Raw genomic sequence first — 21,147 nt, forward strand, 5'->3', positions numbered from 1 at the left:
TAGGACTTATTCAAGGAAACTGGAGGGATTTGAGGTAGAGAATGCTGATGCTTACCAATACCAATACCCAGTACCTGTGCCAGCCTCCTTCTCCTCAGCACATTTTTCTGACTCCCTTGCAGTGAGAGGGGGCCATGTGATTGAGGTCTGGCCAATGCACCATGACTGGAAGTAGACAATCCTTTTCTTTCTCTATCTTCTGAGAGATTAATGAGACTGAAGATCTAGGGAACTGCTGAGTTACAAGATAGATGGAATTTGAGTCCCTGAGTGGCTGAATGGAGTAGAGCCTCCTGCCACACACACCAACCTACCCTACACTTTGAACTACAGTTGAGAAATAAGGCCATATACTGAGGCCACGGTGACCTGGGAGCTATCTGTTCATCTACACACACAAATAAACATTGACTTCATTGACTTTGCCCTTCCTGGAATCGCCTGTTGGTGTCATTCTCAGAAGTGACACTGGACTGAATGGTCTCACACATTTCTCCCATTCAAATTTTAAAGACCTCATCAATGTACATGATAGTAGATTTGTTTTGCTCTTTCTGCTCCTCAGCGTGCCCTTCCTATTTGGGAGAAATCTCTGGTTGGGTGACCTTGGTGGATCCAGGGGAGTCTAAGAGTCAGCTACTCTCTCATTCCATCTCCTGCAAGTGAGAGCGTGGAGCCCTTGACAGAGATTCTTCTGAATGAATGTTGATATCCAGGACTTTAAGTATTCAGCAAATGAGGCAAAGCAGCAAGGACAGTTGAGAAATCAACCTCTGAAGCCACCGCACTGAATCCAGCTTGGCTGGAGTCTTGCCACTTGCATTGCCTTGATTTCTATCCATTTTCCAAGACTAACTCCCCAGATTAAATAGATTCTGTAAGACACTTAATACCTCCCCAATAAACGGTCTCCCTGCTTCTGTTAGCCAGAGTCCATTTCTACTGCTTGTGCCTTGGGTTCCTGTGTGAGTGCATGTATGCACATGCACACAACATAGAATATTCTAGCAATAGCAAGTGGCCTTTGCCAGGACAATCTTTCCAAAACACAAATTGTTTGTGACCTTCTCCTATTTCAAAAGATTTGATGACTCTTTCTTTCTTTCAGGACAAACCCCACATATTTGAGCAAGACCTTCCCGAAGCCTTTTACCTTTCTGTACCCCTCTTACCACTTTCACTCTTCTGTCGGCTGGTCCCTGGGCCCACCATTTCTCCACACCACTGCACTCACTGTGCACTTGACCTGTGCCTTTCCCTTTCTTGGCCTCTTGGTAAGTTCCTGCCTATCTTTCATTTTAGCTCAAGGATGATCTATCTCCACGAAACAGAGTCACGCAATTTTTCCTCACACTGTGTATATTAATTTGTTTTATAGCTCAAATTGTACTTTATTATAACTGTTCACAAGTTCATCCTTCCTATTAGGTTATAAACTTCTTCAGGACAGTGTCTGCTAGTCATCTATGCATCACAACACCTAGGATACTTTGTAGCACATAGTAGACACTGAATAGGTATTTGTTGACTGAATGAATGAACGTGACCTGATGTCTGTGAGGCTCTGACAATCAGCAGAAGAGTCCTAGAACAACTGCAGTAAAGACTGCAATACTCTAGCCCTCAGCTACCCAAGGTGGTTTAGAAAACAGAGACACCAGCTATCTTGAAATAATTTTTAATGTTTTAAAATTTAACTAGTGTACACAATACATGTCTTAGCAGGAAAGAATGAAAATATGTGTATGGTGTGTAATAAAATTGACCTTACAAAATAAGACCATGTTAAGAAAATTCTCAAAAGCAGAAGTAAACACTTAAGTATAAACCAAATAAACAACATGCTAAGGGATATGATTTTAAAATGCTAATGAATGTAGTTACCTAAAGCCAGACTTGAGACATTGAGATTTACTTTGACACTTAAAAAAAAAAAAGAATGCCCTTAATTTTAAATTCATTTTTTTAAAAAACGTTTGCACATTGTTTTCCTGCTGGCAACTGCAGTAAAATCAAGTATATAAGAATACCAGCTGGATTCCAATCTGAAAATAAATAAGTGCACCACCTGGTCTCACTGTTAAGTACACAGTTCACCTCAGAAAGCAACAGAAAGTCACGCTACACATTACCTTTCTATGTCAGACCCTCCCTGCCGTGCAGGCCCCAAAGTGAACACAGCCGAAAACGACTTCAACTTAAGATACAATGAAAACAAAAAATCTACAGCACCATATGGTTTCTAAGATAGGAAAACAGGAGCAGAATGGAAATATAGAAAGAAAGAAAACATGGGTAAGACCAATGACGTGCTCTTCAGTAAAATTCCACTTACGTACAACCACTTAAATGGATAGAACGGCTAATTTATGCATTGGTCATTGTGAGAAAAAAACATTGACTTTCAAGTTTTCCTCCAATTTTGACAGATGCCTCCAAAATGTAAAAATTGTAGATAATTTATTCACATAATCATCTCCTAGAACTTTATCGAATAATTAATGGTGGAGGTCATAGTGAGGAAGAAAAGAGTACTATTTCTTACTTTCTTCCCACTCTTCCCCACCAAATTACTAAGGTTCAACACTCCTCAGAAAACTACACAATTAAAATGTGTTTTATGCAAGTAAAGTCTCTCCAGACTGAGTCTGCCCAAATGGTAGTGTTTCCCTTAACACTTCAGAGGCAGTATGTAATTCCAGGACAAGCAGCTCTCTCTAGAATCCTGACAACTAGTGCCAGCTTGGCAAAGTCTGATTTAATGCATAAGAAAATGACAAATGATGATGATACTTAGAAAAGTATCCTTGTCATAGTAGGGTAAGAATTTAAACAGCAGAGAAGGCATTTGCTAGTACGTTATATGATTTAAAAATCCAAAGTTAAACTGTTTCTTTTCCAGATCTGAATTTCACTGAGAATGGAGATCTCGTTTTATCAACTTCTCTTCTTCTTCTTAAAAGTAAACCAATTCAAACCACTCCTGCCTTATGTAAAAATATTAAAATCTTATATAAACCTTACCAATGGCCTGAGAAATGCAAGGACATTCATGAAGAGATGTGTGCAAAATGGCTTCTCTCAGAGAGCAGGATAATTTGCAAGAAGAATCCACCCTCTAGAATAAAATTTTAGAAGGGATTTGTTTCTGTTTTCACTAAACGAACAAGGGATGTTTTATCTAAAATTCGTACATAGCTTTAAACTGTATTTAATACATTTAAATTCTAAAAAATACTGACAATTGATATTACAAAATGTGACTTATACATCTGCAGAATTTGAGGACCTACTGTGTAAATTGCTATTACACATTAATAAAATTTAATTGTACATTTCAAATACAATTATCTTTACTTAACATCATTTATTCAGAACATCAGTCCCCTTGGTTATTTTCACAAATTTCAACCCTTAAGAAGCTGTACCAAAATTTAAAAACCATTAGATTTGATAGTGACAAGTGAGAAAATAAAACTCCTTAAGGGTTGAATGAATAAGCCAAATATAAACGTTTAAGAAAACATTTACAAGTATCATACAGGCAATATAATTACAAATTGCATTCTGTTCATTAAAAACATCTCTTTTGAATTTGAAAAGGGTGCACACAGTCTATATGATGTGCATGTCTCCTGCAGTGCTAATGTTACTGGATTACACAGGTTCAGGCTAACATTGCACCCTGGACAGGACTGAGAATGTGCCGCATGTGTAATGCCATCGATGGAAACAGACTTGGTACCTAACTGCTGGGTTTTTCAATCTCTTATCCAATGTCAGTTCCTCTTTAATTTGTAGAAGATGAAGCTTCCGCCTTCCCTAGGGCTTCCACTCCAAAGAGCAGCTTTCGAAGTATATTCGCATAAAATGGTCCATACACTTGTTTGTTGAGATTCACAATGTTTGCATATTGACAGCCTAGCACTTCCAGCTCCTGCTGAATGACAGTAAGGCCTCCTGGCACAGGAGGCATGCATTTTTGAGGGCTTGGCAGACAAAGTAGGCTTTTCATGTACAGCTGGATTCGTTTTTCTGGGGAAAAAGAAGAAATCTTTATCCATCCCATTATTAAAGCATATAATTTTAAAAAATGAGAACAGTAATTGTGGAAGATGGATTGCAATAGCATTCTAAATTCTTTACCCATCCCTATACCCATGCCCTTTACATGGTAGCCTTGCAGCACTTCCCATCAAAGACTGGTGTCTGTTTCCCCCTGCCTTGAATTGGGGATGGCCTTACAACTTCCTTCGGCCAATGCAGAATGCAGCAGAGGTGCTGGTGTGCTAGTTCCATGCTCATGAGGCACAGTTTGAATCTGCTCGCTCTGCCTACCACCACCATGTGAACTAGCCTAAGCCTGATGAAAGGCCACATCGAGGGAAACCCAGCTGTTCTATCTGAGGCCATTCTAGACCAACCTGTAGCCAGTCAACTCCCACACACTTGAGAGAGTCCAGGCAAGATCAGCAGAACTCCCTACTCACGTCACAGCTGACCACAAATGCATGTGTAAGTTCAGTAAGACCAAATGAGCTACCCAGTTGCCCCATGGATGTGTGAGTAATGATAGATGGAGTTTTAGGGTGATTTGTTATGCAGCAAGAGCTAACTAATACAACAGGTATAGCACTTTCGGAGGGCTGGGGACTCTTACAAAAACTCAATGTCCATAATTTTAGTTATGTATACTAAAGCTGAGTCTGTAAGCTGGCAACGCCAGTTTGGCCCATACAGTGTTTTGAAAAAATAGAAACTTGGGGGCCCAAATTGCCCCATGGCAAGGGTGAGCACACATCTGGGTTTTCCCAGGACAGTCAAAGTTCATACCTGTTGTCCTAGCCTAATTAAAAAGAGTACTCTCAAAAGTGTCCTGGGTTGGACAATAAATGATACGGTCAACACACCCCCATGTGGCCAACAATCTGGAGGCACTGAGGAAGGGCCACCCCAACGGAGAATGCAACCTTCTCTATTCTTCCTGCTTCATTGTTTCAGTGTATCTGCATTTGAGACTATTTCCCAAAAGCATGCAAGTGCATAAATAAGGTAAGCTGCAGGTATTGGACAAATAGTACTGGACAAGCCAGACCTGCTCAGCCCATGCTGCTTCAGGGATGTTCTCTGGCTTTGGAAACAGAAATCTCTCAAATAAGAAAGTTTACTAAGGAGAACACACTCCATCAAATATGGACAACTATGATATTTGTCAAACTCTTACCTCCAAATACTCCCCAAAATCACACGTTCCAGGCAGACCTGACCTAGAACTCAGAGCCCCAGTGTCCCATGTCCATAACTTAGCCCAAATTATTTTCACTTACTAGAATGCCCTTCCATCTCACCTCATCTCCTTCAGTGTGGATGCTAAACTCACCTCCTTTCTGTGGCTCTCCCTAGCATCTGTTAGACTATCACCCCACATTACTGTTGCTTGAGAATTTCTCTCTTTCCCATCTTAGATAGGGGGCTCCCCGAGGTGAGGGGTATTTTTTTTTTAATCTTTAAAATGGTCTGGCATGTGGCTGGCACATGGTAAATGCTGATGGAAGTGGGAAGGGAATGAAAAAGGTCTCTAAAGACAAACCCCAAACTGAAAACAATGGGAGCCAGGGAGGAATGGGGGCTGGAGAAGGTAGTCAAAGATAATCTGGACTTTATCCAAAATTTGTCAACAAGAGGAAATTATTCATGGATGTATCACTTGTTCAATTGAAAATTACTTTTTAAAAACGTAGGTGGCTATCAGCCTCCAAATAATTTACACAGCAGGTAATCCATAAATAATTTTTACCTGGTGTTGGTATACATTTGAAAAAAATTGGTTTGAAAGAAAACTCCCTTTCTAATTATCTTTTTAAAAGGCTAGGAACACAGTGGGAGTTGTAACGCCACCGTAAATAAATAGCACATCAACTAAGAACAAAAGAAGGCAGACTATGGGTACCATGAATAACAGGGGAGAAAAGCCAGGGCTAAGCTGGAGTCCTTCTCCCCCAGGGATCCCTCTAAATGCTTCATGTATTCAAACTCCTCCACAGGCAAAGAATTAAGAGCAAACTGTCTACTAAATTTCCCTTTAGGCTGATTTCTTGACTCTCAGGGGCCCAGGTCTATTTTCATCATAGATGTTGCCCAAAAACATTTCCGCAAGACTGTTTAAAGAATGAAACTCTTTCACAACTGTTATTATGCTGACAAGTGGTTCTGTCTCCTCTGTGGACGAGTCAGTTTCTAGGCCAAGACTAAAGTGACAGAAGCGTCTGTCCATTTAGGAACAGCCAAACCCAGCCCCTGCCAAAGACATGCCCTTGGCTTCCAGAGCCCAGCAAGAGATGCTCAAGCGAGTCATTCAAGTTGCTAGGCAACAATACTTTGAATGAGGTTAAAAAATAGTTTCAATTTGCAAAAGAACAGGAAACTTGGACTGGGGAGAGCTGGGTGGAAAAAAGTTGCTTGACCAGATTTTAAGAGGCCACCTAGGGTGGGGCATCTCCTGACCCCCACCTTCCCTCTCCCTTCTGACACTGCAAGCACTTCTCTGATCTACAGCAAAGGCACAGAGGACACCCAGATGCTCTGGCCACCCTGCCAACAAGCAGCAGGGCTCCAGCTCTAACAGCAGTGCCCATGAGAGCAGTTAAGAATATCAGTCAGACAGGCTCGAGAAGAATCCCTACTCTGCAAACTGCTAGTTATGTGATCTCGGGTGAGATCTACTTAACTGCTCTAAGTCTCTGATGCATTCACCCATTCCACAAATATTTTTGAAAGGTCTTCTCTGGGCTCAGCATGGTATGGGGAACTAGCAGTGAACAAATATGCACACTGTCCTCCTGAGGCCTGTGCACTAGTAGGGGTCTCTGGATATGTGGCAGAGACTGCAGACAGTCTGCCCCTCTTCCTCCGAGGAATACAATCTCCCAGGCATTAGTTGTACAGCTGGAGACTACCGGCTATGAGAAGAGGTGCATGGCAGCAGGGAAGGTCATGCAGGGAAGGGCTCAGCCACGGACAGCTGCGGTTCCACTGTGTGTGTTACTGTTATCACCTGTCACCTCTTAGCAGCCCACGTGCTGCATGCCAGACAGCTCTTTTCTGGGGAAGGGCTGAAGTCTTGAGCTATTAGGTGGCCTGGGTGGCCTAGATTGCCAGCATCCCATGTCCTCAGGGATAAGAATGAAAGAAATTATTTGAGAGCCTCAACTAAATAAGTATTTGGATTTTTAGAGAAGTCGGTGCTGTACTTTGAAAACTTGCAGGTTAGTCCTGGTATGTCAGTACATTCTAATTCCACACTCTCTTCCTCCTTCTGGTCCATTCCTCACCCTCTGTAGTGGACACTTTGTGTCCCACACCACACTCTCCCCCTTCTCATGGCCACGGCATCCTGATTTTGTTTAGGGGAAATGATCTCTTCCCTAGTTTTAGACCAGGTATTACAGGTAAAGCTGATTCACCTTGGCTCTGGGAACTGGTTTGGGTTTAAGTTCCTTCTGCTCTGGCCACCATGACAGAGTCAAGAATGGGACATGACCACCAACTGGAGCCAAAAGAGACTCAATTCTGTGGTCACTGTTAGAGCTATGAGGAGAGGGAAGCTGACTACCCCCTCTTTTTTTTTTTTTGGCTTGACTTAAACATGGAAAGATGTAGGCTGGAGCTGAAGTCATCTCGCTATGTTGGGAAGGGACTATCTGTGGAGAAAGCCAGCCCAGAGGAAGGCAGTACTGAGGGACCAAAGTGAGGAAACTGTACTGGGGACACGGTCTGAACTCTGACTAAGCTGTACCAGCAGCCAACCCCACCCTGCTCTCTTCTGTGACATGAGCAAATGCACTCCCTTTTTGCTTAAGTTACTTTAGAAGTTTAGGTTCTCTGTCACGGGTAAAAGAAAAAGTCCTAACTGATCCATTCTCCATTCTCCCAACTCACCAACACAATTTGACCGTGAGATACTTTCTTAGCAATCAAGTGCAAGAAAAGCCCACCTACTATGCCTCTCAGTTAAATGGCCTTTCCACTCTTCGTCCCTTCAAGTCCAGCCAAGAAAGGGGCCTGGGCCCACAAAGGTTAGCTCACAGCAGAGTCCATATGGACTTACTGTGAACACACTGCCAGCTGCTTTGGATTGTTGTGCTGATCTAGTGATTTAACATTACTGGCTGCATTATATTACTTTCTTCATGAAAACCTGTTGGCTGGGTAGTAAGACAGAGGGCTCTGAAACATCCCCCCACCCTACTCTGCTACATATACACACAGAAGCAGCAGTGAGTCCCAAACCTTTGCATATTCCTACTTTCTTCATATTTTCAAATACTCTTATTCACCAAAAGAGCAGGTAATCTGAGACTAAAATTTGAGGGACATAAGTCAAAGCCAGCAAGGTAAAGCAAATTGAAATGGAAGCAGAAAAGCCAATAAAAACATGAGGACCCACCAATCAAGGACCAGATAGGATTGTCCTCCTCTTCGATGCTTGAGAATTGACCTATAAGATTAGCTTGAACCTCAGCATTTAAAGCAGGTAAACCTCTCTCCATCAGGGTCTTATTAACCTCAACACAAGTCTGAACACCGATAGAATTCAGGACTTCCTTCAAGTTACAGGTCCTACAAAATATGAAACAAAATCCCATCAGGGATAGTTATTATTCAGCAGGTTTTTTTGTCTTTTTAAAAATATATCAACTTGTTTCAAATGTCTACTAATTTTCTCTTATACAGCTAAGAATTACCTCTACCAGAACAACCTTAGAAAATAGCAATTCCTCCCAACCACAAACCTTTATATGCAGCAGAATTTTAAATGCTTGAAACCACTCAATTCTGTAGGTAGTGTTTAAATAGGAAAATGTGGTCCCTGAAAATAAGTCTGCAACCCCCTTTTTAGGCAGAGCTATCAAAAGAGGAAAGACAATACCTATTTACTTCTTAAAATAAACCCTTTGGTCTGAGTGGGTTCATTCATAGATTTTTTTTTTCAATTTTCTTGGAAAATGAGGTAGAATCAATTCCTTTACCCATGCCTGAGCGGTAAATCTCTAACAGCAACCAAAAACAAGAAATGGATCTCTTCAGAGGTCAATACCATAAAGACAAATTACCTAAAACTCTTGACCTATCATAATCATAAATAAGAAGCTCCTTCCCATTGTTACTTTCTTTTTTTTTCTTTTTTTTTCCATTGTTACTTTCAAGTTAACTGATCAACCCTAAATATACAGAGTCTAGAAAATGTAGAAAGTAATTAGCAGTGGGTGATTTAATAGGTAAGGAGAAAGAGGCAATTAGAAATAGCATCTGTTGGGTCCATACTAGTGGAAATGATTGAAAATTGCATCTCACTATCCAGAAAGGGTCTTTAAGATAACTTTGTGCAAAATGGGAATTAAAGGGTAAGAGGAGTGGGGTGGAGGGGGAATTAAATAAAACAACAAAACAACCAGATAGGCAGAACAACTATAAAGAAGACGATTTAACAACTAAGTAGTTACTAAAAGTTAACATTTATCAAGTGCTTATCATGTGCCAGACACCTGTACTAATGTTTCACATGAGTCCTCTTAAGTTCCCACAGCTCCAGGGGAGGTATAATTATTATTCCTCTTTTATAATTTTGAAAGTGAGACTCAGAGTGATTTAGGATCTTGTTCAAGGGTACAATACAAGTGAGTATCATAGCCAGGATTTGGTCTGTCTGACCCAAAAGCCTGTCCTCTTAGTAACCACTTTGCTATGTGATTTATATTAATTCTTAAGCAGCATTGAGGGTTTGCTAAAGGCTTAATAAAAATTTCTGGAAAGTAATGGTTACTCAGTGTGGGAAAATGCTAAGATGACTGCAAAACCAGAGAGGCTTCTTTTCATTATAGGTCTTGGGTCCTGGAATGTGAACTAAAAGAGCCTGGCAGGTTAGCACCGAGTCAGTAGAAAGGGCAGGGCCTTGATGCAGTCAGGCCAGGGCTCAGGCCTTGGTTTGCCCTCTTCTTGGTGTGCAGCCCAAGGCAGAGCCTGTTCTCTCTCTGAGCTTTAGCTCAAAATGAGAACTTTGGATGCTGCAACCACTCAGGCTTCTTTTGGCTGTTAATATTCTAGGATTTTATCACATCAATTTATGTGCTCTTTGAGTAATGGGCAGGAGGGTGAGAGGATAGGTGTATCTCCCTTCAAAGAGAGGAATGAACAGGACAAGTCTCTGAAAACACCTACAAGGGGAACCATCAGGAAGAGCTGGCCTGTATGAGATCCATGAAAACACCTGGTCACTGAGTAAGATTAAGAATTTTCTGCCTTGGACAGCATTGCCAGTAGGATGGTTTGAATGCAAAACTGAAACAGGACCCTAGTATTCAACAGAGGTGTGATACTGGGAAATGAACTTGGCAAAAACACAACCTTCACTTGACTTGTATAACATCTCTGAAGGACAGAGATGTCACCACTTCTGAAGTCTTCAGAGGCTGGATCAGTGAAGCTGGTAAATATTTCATTGAAAAAAAAAAAAAAAAGATGGGGTCGGAACAATTGAGTAGGAAAGCCTCTCTGACAGGGCTTTCTAAACACTTAGCTTAGTGGATTTCTGGGTTTTGTTCGTTATTTTCCACAGCACCGTCAAAGAAGAGCTTTTGCACACACCCATCCTAAGTGGCAATACTATACTAACCCTGATACTTGTCACGGAAAAGACCTTTCCCTTACTATGCTGGGACATCTAAGCCTTCAGAGATATTAAAAGAAATTCTAGAAAAAGAAGGTATAAGCTAAGCTTCTCTAAAGCACAGTCCTGAATATCACATTCAGATGTCCAAGGTTATTCACATTCTCTGAAATACATACAGAGCCTTAATATGAGGCCGAGCAGATAAAAACACTGGGAACTTACTCTTTGTTCAGGCCCTCAAGTAGAACAGCTGAAATCCTTTTCAGCCTGACTGCAAGCTCAGGTAGGCCTTCTGTAATAGCTCCCACCATGTTGTTGGTAATTACAGACAGGCAGGCAATAATTTTCAACTGATTCAGCTTTTCTGTCAGTTCCTGAAGTCGTGTTCCATCTGTCATGAGTGTCTAGAATATTTATTTAAAACATAAAAAGAAAGGGAAATGCAATACCATGAACATGTAAAATAGCAATGTTACACCCAAATGCCCATTTTTATCTGATTTTAATGAAATCACTAAACCACATGCAACACAGACAGTCCAGCCGATTCACAGAATTTTAAAGAATTAGAATATCAGAAAACTTGAGGGAAGAAAAAAATCACAATCACTCACCTCTGGTAATTCTTTTTTCTGATAATCCCACTGTAACAATTTCAAATAACTGTTATTTAGCACCAGTGTAGGGCTCAGGCATGGCTTGGAGCTGTTTTCGGCCCCAGGTGTTAAAGTGGTCTCGGAAAGAGAAAGTAATTCTTCATTTACAGATTCTTGTATCCATTCTGTAGTTTGATCAAGAGCATCTACAAGTGAAAAGGCCACATATTTGTTCTACAGCTGAAAGATCCCTTATGTGTGCATCCTACACGATGGACACATCTTAGGTTCTGGGCATAAATGACAAGTCAGCCACGCCCCTCAAAGAGCGTATAGTCAGATGGGCAGGCAGACACGTAAGCTAACAATTACAGCAGAATGAATACAGTGAATACTAGAAGGTACAAGTGGGAGTGCAGTGAGCAGAGGCTTCCAGGGCAGAGTCTAAGAGGAAGAACTCCATGAGTGATACTTGATGATACAAGGCAGACAGAGAAAAGGGCTGTCACTCCAGGCCAGGAGAATAGCCCACACAAAGCCCTGGAATAGTGAGAGAATTGGCACATTCTGGATGCTACAAGGAAATCTGTACTGCTGGCCCATCAAGAACTAAGGGAGAGAGAGGTAGCAGATGGCACCAGATGGGTAGACAGGCCAGCTCACGCACACCTTGAGTTTCATGCAGAGAAGTTATTTAAAGGCATTGACTATTAAACATTTTTGATTTGGGGACTCCTCTGAGTGATGAGAATTATGCCTTCCCCAAAATGCACGTGCACACTGGTATTCACACCTTGTTTTACTTTAGACCCAGTTCTGAGGTTTTCACATAGAAACAAATCTCTTTTTATACCATATTTCTTATAAAATCATGTATCTGGTAGAATTTATAAGGTGGTAATTGCTTTAAAAAATGCAGACTGAACACAGGTGTAGATTAAAAAAAAAAAAGAAGAACTGGAGAGCAAAATAAAGAATAGTCACCCTGAAATTCTTCCTCAGACCTAGCACTTAAACAGGGGAACTTGTGAGCAGCTCTGTTTGCCACACTAAAGCAACACCACCCCCAGAATTTCACAACTTTGTATCTCCTCAGTTGGCAAATGTTGTTCTTGGTTTTCCCAGCTCTGTTTCTAAAGATGTAAAAGACTTGCAGTCTTTTATTTAAAAGATATCCAACAGTGAAAGAGAGAGTGGAAACCATCATGGATATAATTACAATGTGGCAGTAATAAGCATTTATACTGCAGGTTTAATCATTTACAGTTGACACATTTAAAAGCCCATTTAGTTATCTCAAACAAAAGCAACAGTACAGCATAGAGATTCTCAATCCCGGCTGAATGTAGAATCACCTGGGGAGCTTTAAAAAGAAAAAGAAACAACAACAACAACAACAACAACAAACTTGGGCACCAGCTCTTGGAGACTTAGATTTAATCAGTCTGAAATCGGTGTTTAAACGCCCCAGGTGATCCTAATATGTAGCCAGCACTGAGTAGGACTGGTAAAGTAGAAAGAGCACAAGTTTAGAGGGAAACATGGGCTTTTCTCTAAGGGATCTGCTGAGATTTCATTCCTACAAGCTAGTACATTGACTGCTCTATGTGGCTCCAAAAGCAAGGTCAACCCCACAAGGCACTGGTACCCTTGTGTTTCATGGGGAAAAGAGCCTCTCTATTCGTTTCTTCAATGACAGCTGAGCACCTACTACATACCAGCTACTGTACCAAGTGTAGGGGATTCACAGATGAGTAAACATGGTCCCTGCACTCAGAAAACTTCTTATGTACCGGGAGAGAGAAATAGAAGAAAATGCAATGGCTTTACGTATGTATTTACCTAAGAATTTCCCAGAAGCAGTGGTGGCCCAAGAGAACTTCCCCACCAATACATGCTCTTGATTTCCTGCCAGGGAGGCTTGGCCTAACTCCCCAAAACTATCTCTGGTTCTCTAAATCCAAATCCTGCCAGGCAGGCTTTAGCGGTCCAGCCCAAATGCCTTTTCCTCTGGGAAGCCTTTCTTGATTGCATGGACCCAATCCTTGTATCTCCTTTCTTGAAGCACACCTGCCTTTGAATGTTTGATCTGGCTGTCATTTCTCTTGAACAGCTGACCTGAAAAACAACTTCTCTATTTCTTAAAAATTATCATTAAATATCTCATGTGTCTTTGATCTCATTAGCGATATGAAAAATAAGACTCTGAGAGTCCAATGCTACGACCTTTATTTTTTATTTCACTTTCTCTTAATTTAGCTCATAGCACAGCTTAAAAGGTGTGTGAAAAATCTGGTTCAGTCTTGGCAGACCCATTTGCTTTGGAAACCAATCAAATGTTTTCCAGTGTTACTTCTCACTTAGTAGGTTCTCAAAAAGCCTCACTCTCTGTATATGGCATGAGAGATCTGGTAGGTTTCCAAGTTAATTCACCATTTCTGGAGGTAACTATAGGTGTAACAATCGAAATAGTCTCCTTTAGACTGACAAACTGATTTGGTCCTATATGTCTGAAGATATCTCTGTTGCAACTGTCACCCAGTAAAACGTTTACTAATATACACAGCACATGCTAATCAAACTAAAAGACACAGAGTGTTTTTTTGCAAATTCTTTCAGAAAGCAGAGGAGGGAACACTTCCAATTCATCTTATGAGGCCCGATACCAAAATCAGGCAAAGGCATTATAAGAAAAAAAATTACAGGACATCTTTCATACAGATGCAAAAATCCTTAAGGAAGCATTATAAAGGCAGTAAGATAAATATACGAGGGCCAAGCGGTGGGATAAACATCTCAGGATTGCAAGGGTAGTTTAACAATAGAAAAAAATGAATCACTGAAATTCCCTACATTAACACAATAAAGGAGAAGAAAAATATAACCACTTTAGTAGATACTAAAGCATGTGGATGAATTTAACATGTGACCTATTTAGATAAAAATTGTCAGCAAACTAGAAAAAGAAGAAAACTTCGTCAACCCCAAAAAAGGATAGCTATGAGAAGCTGCAGCTAACATCATACTTAATGGGCAAACAATAAACATTCTTCTCCTAAAAAGCAAGGATGCCCTCTCTCATGACTTCTATACAACATTTGATTGGAGGTCCTAGTCACTGCAATACAACAAGACAAAAAAATAAAAGGCACACAGATTGTTTTTTTAAATAAAAGAAGTAAAAAAACTGTTTTTTTGTTTGTTTGTGGTTTGTGTGTGTGTGCATGTGTGTTTTAATAGAGGTATTGGGGACTGAACCCAGGACTCTGTGCATGCTAAGCATGTGCTCTACCACTGAGCCACACCTTCTCCCCAGTAAAAGCTGTCTTTATTTACAGGTAACATGATCATATATACTACAGAAAAACCTAAGGAATACTCCAAAAAGCTACTGGAATTAATAAGTTAATTTAGCAAGGCCTCAGGATGCAAATTAATGCTCAAACATTAATTATATTTCTATATACTAGAAAATAAAAAATTTTTACAAAATAGCATTTATAATAACACCAGAAAAACATAAAATGATATTAAATTTAACTAAATAATTACAAGACCAGTACACCAAAACCAAAAAAAAAAAATTGCTGAAATAAATTAAAGAAGATTTAAAGAGGGATACTGAGTCCACAGATGAGTAGACTCAATATTATTAAATTGTCAATTCAACATAACTCCAATGACCATCCAAGACAGCTTTTTTTTTTTTTGCAGAAACTGGTAAGTTAATTAAAATGCATATGGGCATTCAAAAAACCTAAAATAGACAAAGCTTTTTTTGAAAAAGAATACAGTTGGAAGACTAGCACTATCTCACTTCAAGACTTAGCTTCAGTAATCAGGATAGTATGGTATTGGCTAAGAGTAGACATACAGATCAATGGAAAAGAAAAAAGAGTCCTATAAAAAGGAATGAAGTACTGATACTGATAATCGGTAAATCTTTAAAACATAATACTTAGTGGAAGAAGCCAGACACAAAAAGCCAGTTGTATGATTTCATTTATATGAAATGTCCAGAACTGTCACATCCATAGAGACAGAAAGTAGAACTGTGGCTGTCAAGGGCTAAGGGAAGGGAGGAATGGGGAGATACTGCCAATGAGTGTCGGGTTTCTTTTTGGGGTATGAAAATCTTATGGAATAAAGTATTGGTGATGGTTGCATAACTTTGTGAATATACTAAAAACCACTAGATTATACACTTTTAAAAATTAATTTTATGGGTATAAATTATCTCAATGAAAAAAAAAAGAATACAAAGTTCAGAAACAGACTCACAAGTGTATGGCCAATTGATTTTCAACAAAAATGCCAAAACAATTAGAAGGAGAAAAGGTAGCCTTTTTCAGCAAATAATGCCAAAATTGGACATACGTAGGAAAAAATTAGAACCTTGAAATGTATTCCCTTGAAATGGTTCATAAGCCTAAAACTATAAAATTTCTAGAAGAAAACATCCACAAAAATCTTCATGACCTTGGGATATGCAAAGATTTTGTAAACAATTCACTAAATGCACAAACCATAAAAGAAATATTTGATAATCTGGACCTCATCAAAATCAAAAACATCTCTTCACAGGATAGTATTAAGAGAATGAAAAATGAAAGCCACAGATGGGAAGAAAGTTGCACACACAAAAGTCTGACAAGGGACTTGCTTCCAGAATACATATTTCAAATCAATAAGATAATCCAATTTTAAAATGGGCAAAAGATTTGAATAGACACTTCACACAAGATAAATAAATGGCCATTCAGCACATAAAAAGATGCCAAACATCATTAGTCATCATGGAAATGTATATTAAAATCACATGAGATACTACTTTCACATCCTCTGTAAATATAGGGTAAAATTTAAAAGACTGATAATACCTTGTGTTGGTGAAAATGTAAAGCAATTGGAACTCTCATACATTGATAGTGAGTATAAAACAGCACAACTACATTGGAAAATAATTGGCCATTTCTTCTAAAATTAATCATATGTTTACCATATGACCCAGCCATTCCACTCCTAGGTGTTGACCCAAGAAAATGAAAACATATGCCCACACAAAGATTGGTACACAAATGTTCACAGCAGCTTTACTCATAGTCACCCCAAACCAGAAACAGATGTCCATCAACAAGTAAATGGATAAATGAAGTATGTAATCATACAATAGGATACTTTTCACTAATATAAACTATTGATACATATGAAAACATGGATGAATAGCAAAAACCTTATGTTGAATGAAAGAAGTTAGACAGAAAAGTGAACACAGTATGATTTCATTTAATATGAAGTTCAAGCAAAACTGATCTACAGCAATAAAAATTATATCCATGTTTACTTTGATCAGGGGAGACTGACAGCAAGGGGCATGAGGATTCTTTCCCAAGTGATAGAAATGCTTTGTATCTTATTTGTACTGCTGGTTACATGGGCATAGTATTTAGTCAAAATTCACAGAAGTATACACTTAGAGTAGGCGCATTTTACTGTATCTATAGCATACTTCAATAAAATTTAAAAAAAGAAACTAAGTCCTTGAATCTAAGGCAAAAACCTAGTAAACTCAAGCTGAAGTCACATAAAGCTTTATCAACACAGAACACACACATAAATATTTATGTAAAAGCCACTGTGCTATTTAGTGCTACAAAAAGTTCAAAGAGTTCTGGGGAATGCCCTGTATAAGATGCCAGTTTGGTATGAGTTTAGTATTTGAGCTTTTCAAGATGAATGCATCAAGGGTATCCCTGTATGGATTCATCAAGGAATACGATTCCCATCTCTGCTGACTTCTAATATGGTACTTAAGCATGAAATCTGGTACCTAAGCATGAAACCTGAGTGATCCCCATCCTGGATTTGGGGGATGGCCAGGCTAGCTCTTAGAGTCTGTGTAATTCTGAATAGGCACCATTTAATAAACTAGAAGAGTGGTACAGAATATATGAATGGGAGCCCCTGAAGTTGTGCAAGGCTTTAGATGGCCCCTATTTTCAATATTCTGGAAAATATTCAAACGAAATACCCCAATTTTCAGTTAGAAGAATGCAGTTCCCTTATCCATGACATCTGCTCTTTTATGCCTAGCAACACCTCACCTTCCCTTTTTTTGGTACTGATTTTGAGAAGTCATTTTCCCTCACTCCATGCTTTCTTTTTATGAATATCATGACCAGGCAACCTCCAGGGGTTGGCTTAGCTGAGTCATATGCCCACCAGACTCTTTCCTGGGGCTCTGAATGGTGGCTACGGTGTTCAAGGACGGCCCATGTTGAAGTACACATTAACCATCCTGACAACAGAAGCAGGAACTTTCCCTTGTTTTTTCCTCCCTAGATTCTTGATGCCTTCCTGGTTTCTGGCTTTGCTCACACTCAGGTATTTTAGCTTTTCTATGAACTGGCCTCCTCCTTCTATGGCTTCTGGTACTTGCAATATAACACAAAATTGAAAAATCCAAAGAAAGAAACCAAAGCAGCAGTTTGGTTTAATCCTGGCTTGGTTGTGGGAGACCTGGCTTCCAGTCCCAGCTCTGCTACTAATCAGCTGTGCGGCTCTGTCTTCGGGCAGGTTGTTGCTGAGCACCAGTCTGCTCATCTCTAAAATGTTCCATCAGTATTTCCTGAATGCCCTGAGTGCCAGGCAAAGACAATCATAATGCAGTTTCATATATTTTTGAAAAATATTTATGTCCCACAGGATTTCTGAATCACAAAAGATGACGTTCCTGAGAACATTTTACCAGATATAAGACATTATCTAAATAAATAAAACCTTTTCTTTCTGAGTATCTGCAAAATGACTTGTGGCCTGGCCTCCAGGGGTAATGTGCCAATCTTTCCACAGATAATTTAGTTGTTGGATCTAATGTGGTTACTTGCTGACATTTAATACATGCACCCAATCACTGCCTAAGGCTTTCTTGGGTATATTTTAAATAGGGCAATTATATAAAATCTCTCTGTCAACAAAATACAATCCTTTTAGGAGTCAATTCAGAAACCCAGAGTACTTCTCTGTATTAATTTTCCAATAATTATTTATAAAAATCATGTACACACAAAAATTTAGCACTTTTGTCCCTCTGTGCAATACGGAGGCTCTTATTTTGATACAAGGGCACAGTGGCTGACTTCTGGCAGAGTGACTTGAGGATATAATTAACAGCTGACATACACTCTGCTTCCTGGACTCCTGATTTCTCTGGGAACATATTTAGAGCTCGGCAATAATGACCTACATGCACAGCTGGATTTATTCTATTCTTAAATCTCTGGAAATATCTAAGTCCATGTGAAAGGTGCAAATCATGAAGCCTGAGTTTTAAGGAGAGAAACAAATCACTTGAGATGAACAAAGCCATAATTTAACCTTATATTAAGAAATCTGCTTAAGATTACAAGCTAACTTGATTGAAGACATGGAGATATTTACATGTGTGCAAGTACACATATACATGCACAAAGATGAAACCAACCAAAGAGTCTCAGGAAAATACTGCTAAGAACACAGCTACTGTAGTTCAGATCCAGGTTCTAGGTAAGGTTCTATTTCCCATAATCCCTCTCTCTGCCTTTGGAGCTAAAACAATATAGCCCTGAAGTCAAAGAACTTTTGTTCAGAAGGATCCTTAGAAGTCATCTAGTCATATCTGCCACCTGATGCTAGAGCTCTCTCTGAAAATTCCCCCAAGATAACTGACATCTTGTTTGAAGAGAGGCAATATTGCATAGTGGTTGAATGCACATGCTTTAGGGCAGAGACCATGTCAGGCCCTGCCGGCATATACACTCACTCTCTAGATAGTCTCACCCAGTATAATACCGTGGGTAAGAGCAGGGACCGTGAGTCCCAGCTCTACGCTGTACGAGTTGTGCTGTGGAGCCAAGTGATTTAACCTCTCTGTGCCTCAGTTTCCTCATCCATAAAATGGAGAGTAATTTCCTTAAGTTTTTATAAAGATTAAATCAGTTGAAATATGTAAAGCGCTTAGCATGTGATAAGTATTCTATACAGTTAGCTACTATCCAGCTCCATGGCTTTTTCTACCAACAAACATACTGATAATTTCCGGATGTACATCCCCAGTTCCCACCATTCCCCTGAACTCTAGTCTCTTGTATCTCTCTACCTGCCTACTTGATCTTTTCATGTTGATGCCAATCAAGGTCTCAAAATTCACATATTTAAGACTGATCTCTGATTCTGTACCATCTCCCAACCTTCTTTCCCTAGTCTATCCCAACTACTAATGTGCATCACTATTCACCTAGCTGTTCGGGCAGAAACTCTGAGTCATCCTCAACTCCTCTTTTTCTCCTCATCCACATTTCAGTAAATCCTTTTATTCCACTTTCAAAATGCACCCCAAATCTGACCTCTTCTTATTCTTTGACACTACGACGTGGACCAGGCCACCATTTGCAATACCACCTAATCAGTACCCTTGTTACCCTCCTTGCTCCTGTACAATCTATTCTCTGCCCAGGAGCCAGAGCATACTTTAAAAAAGAAAATCAGATGTTGCTCCCCTGCTCAAAACTCTCCAATGACTTCCTATCACACTTGGAATGAAATCTGAATCCCTCTCATTTCCTAACAAGGCTGTATATGAGCCACTTACCTCTTATCTACCTCTCGTCTACCTCTCGGCTGCCTCCCCTACCACCCTTTCCTTGCCTACTCTACTCCAACCACACTGTCTGCCTTGGGTTGTCCAACTTCGCAAGCAAGCTTCTGCTTTAAGGCCCTTGTACTTGTAGCTCCCTCTGGCTGGAATGTTCTTGCCTCTTCACATGCCCCTTCCTCATTGGCCTGCAAACTCTGCTCAAATGTTGCTCCTTAGAGAGGCCTTCCCAGCCCACCTCATCTAAAAAACACCCACTACCCTCACTCCCGCTTCATTACTACTCTCTGTCCCTTTGTCCTGTTTGTCTTCGTAGCACTTAGTAACACATCTGACAATATATGTTTGTTTGTTATGCCTACTAGAATGTCAGTTCCTTGGGGGTCACAACTTTATTCTGTTTTGTTCCCTGGACTATCCACAGCACCTAAGCAGTGTCTGGGACACAGCAGATGCTCAATAAAAATTTTTTACTTCATGAAGGAGTAAATAGTGCTTAGCACAGTTCCTGGGTCAGAGTAAACAGCCCTAAGTTTGTGGTGTCAGTTACAGAAGTTAAAAAAAAATATTTAATGGAAATGCAAAAATCTTTAGTGATACTACTTAAGATGTCAAAAATTAAAATATCATATTTTCACCCAATTTTTATACACACACACACACACACACACACACACACTTATATTGTACTTACTTGGAGTTTCTTCTAAAATTTCTTGGAACTTGGTTCTCTCATAATCCACCAACTGGCGTTGAAGATATGGTCTCAGACTCCTAATTGTAAAATTGACCATATCCATTTTCATGAGGTCCAGGACATGAAATATCTGTCTAAAAATTTTAGAGTTAAAATAGAGAGGTGATTAAGAAATTAAGCTGAAATTCAGTTACTATTATCTATTTTACAGGCTGGAAAAGATAAACATCCCTAAAATGTTTCTGAGTTTCCAACTGCCATTGGCAAGGTCACTTTTCACAGAAGACAGTCCAAATATATTCTTCCACAGATCTCAACAGTATTTGCTTTAGAAACACAGTACCTCTGGCTAAGCCATTACATCCAGCCATAAACTGATAGAAAAACACTAAGCAGCATAAACAATGAGTCTTAACACTGAGACAAAAAAGATTCAAGAAGGAATTTTCATTTGAAAGTCCCTGAAATTTTAAGGAGTCTGAACATAGTGTATGTGATTTCTATTTCTAACAGAATAAGAAGGAAAAAAAGGAAATAAAAGAAAGAACAGGGC

General features: G+C 39.7%; 1 protein-coding gene across 3 annotated transcripts in view; it reads right to left on the bottom strand.

The window, feature by feature from the left end:
* Positions 1-1,662: 1,662 nt before the first annotated feature.
* TCP11L2 (t-complex 11 like 2) overlaps positions 1,663-21,147 on the bottom strand; it is a 41,079-nt gene continuing 21,594 nt past the window's right edge. For all 3 annotated transcript variants that reach the window (XM_015240630.3, XM_015240628.3, XM_006205873.4), the window contains exons 6-10: positions 20,592-20,728; positions 11,284-11,471; positions 10,892-11,073; positions 8,447-8,619; positions 1,663-4,035 (exon numbers count right to left, since the gene is read on the bottom strand). In XM_015240630.3, coding sequence (XP_015096116.1) covers positions 3,791-4,035; positions 8,447-8,619; positions 10,892-11,073; positions 11,284-11,471; positions 20,592-20,728 — 925 coding nt within the window. In that variant the 3' untranslated portion in view covers positions 1,663-3,790. The remainder of the gene's footprint in view (positions 4,036-8,446; positions 8,620-10,891; positions 11,074-11,283; positions 11,472-20,591; positions 20,729-21,147) is intronic.

Source organism: Vicugna pacos, chromosome 12 (assembly GCF_048564905.1).
Source record: "Vicugna pacos chromosome 12, VicPac4, whole genome shotgun sequence".
NCBI lineage: Eukaryota > Metazoa > Chordata > Mammalia > Artiodactyla > Camelidae > Vicugna > Vicugna pacos.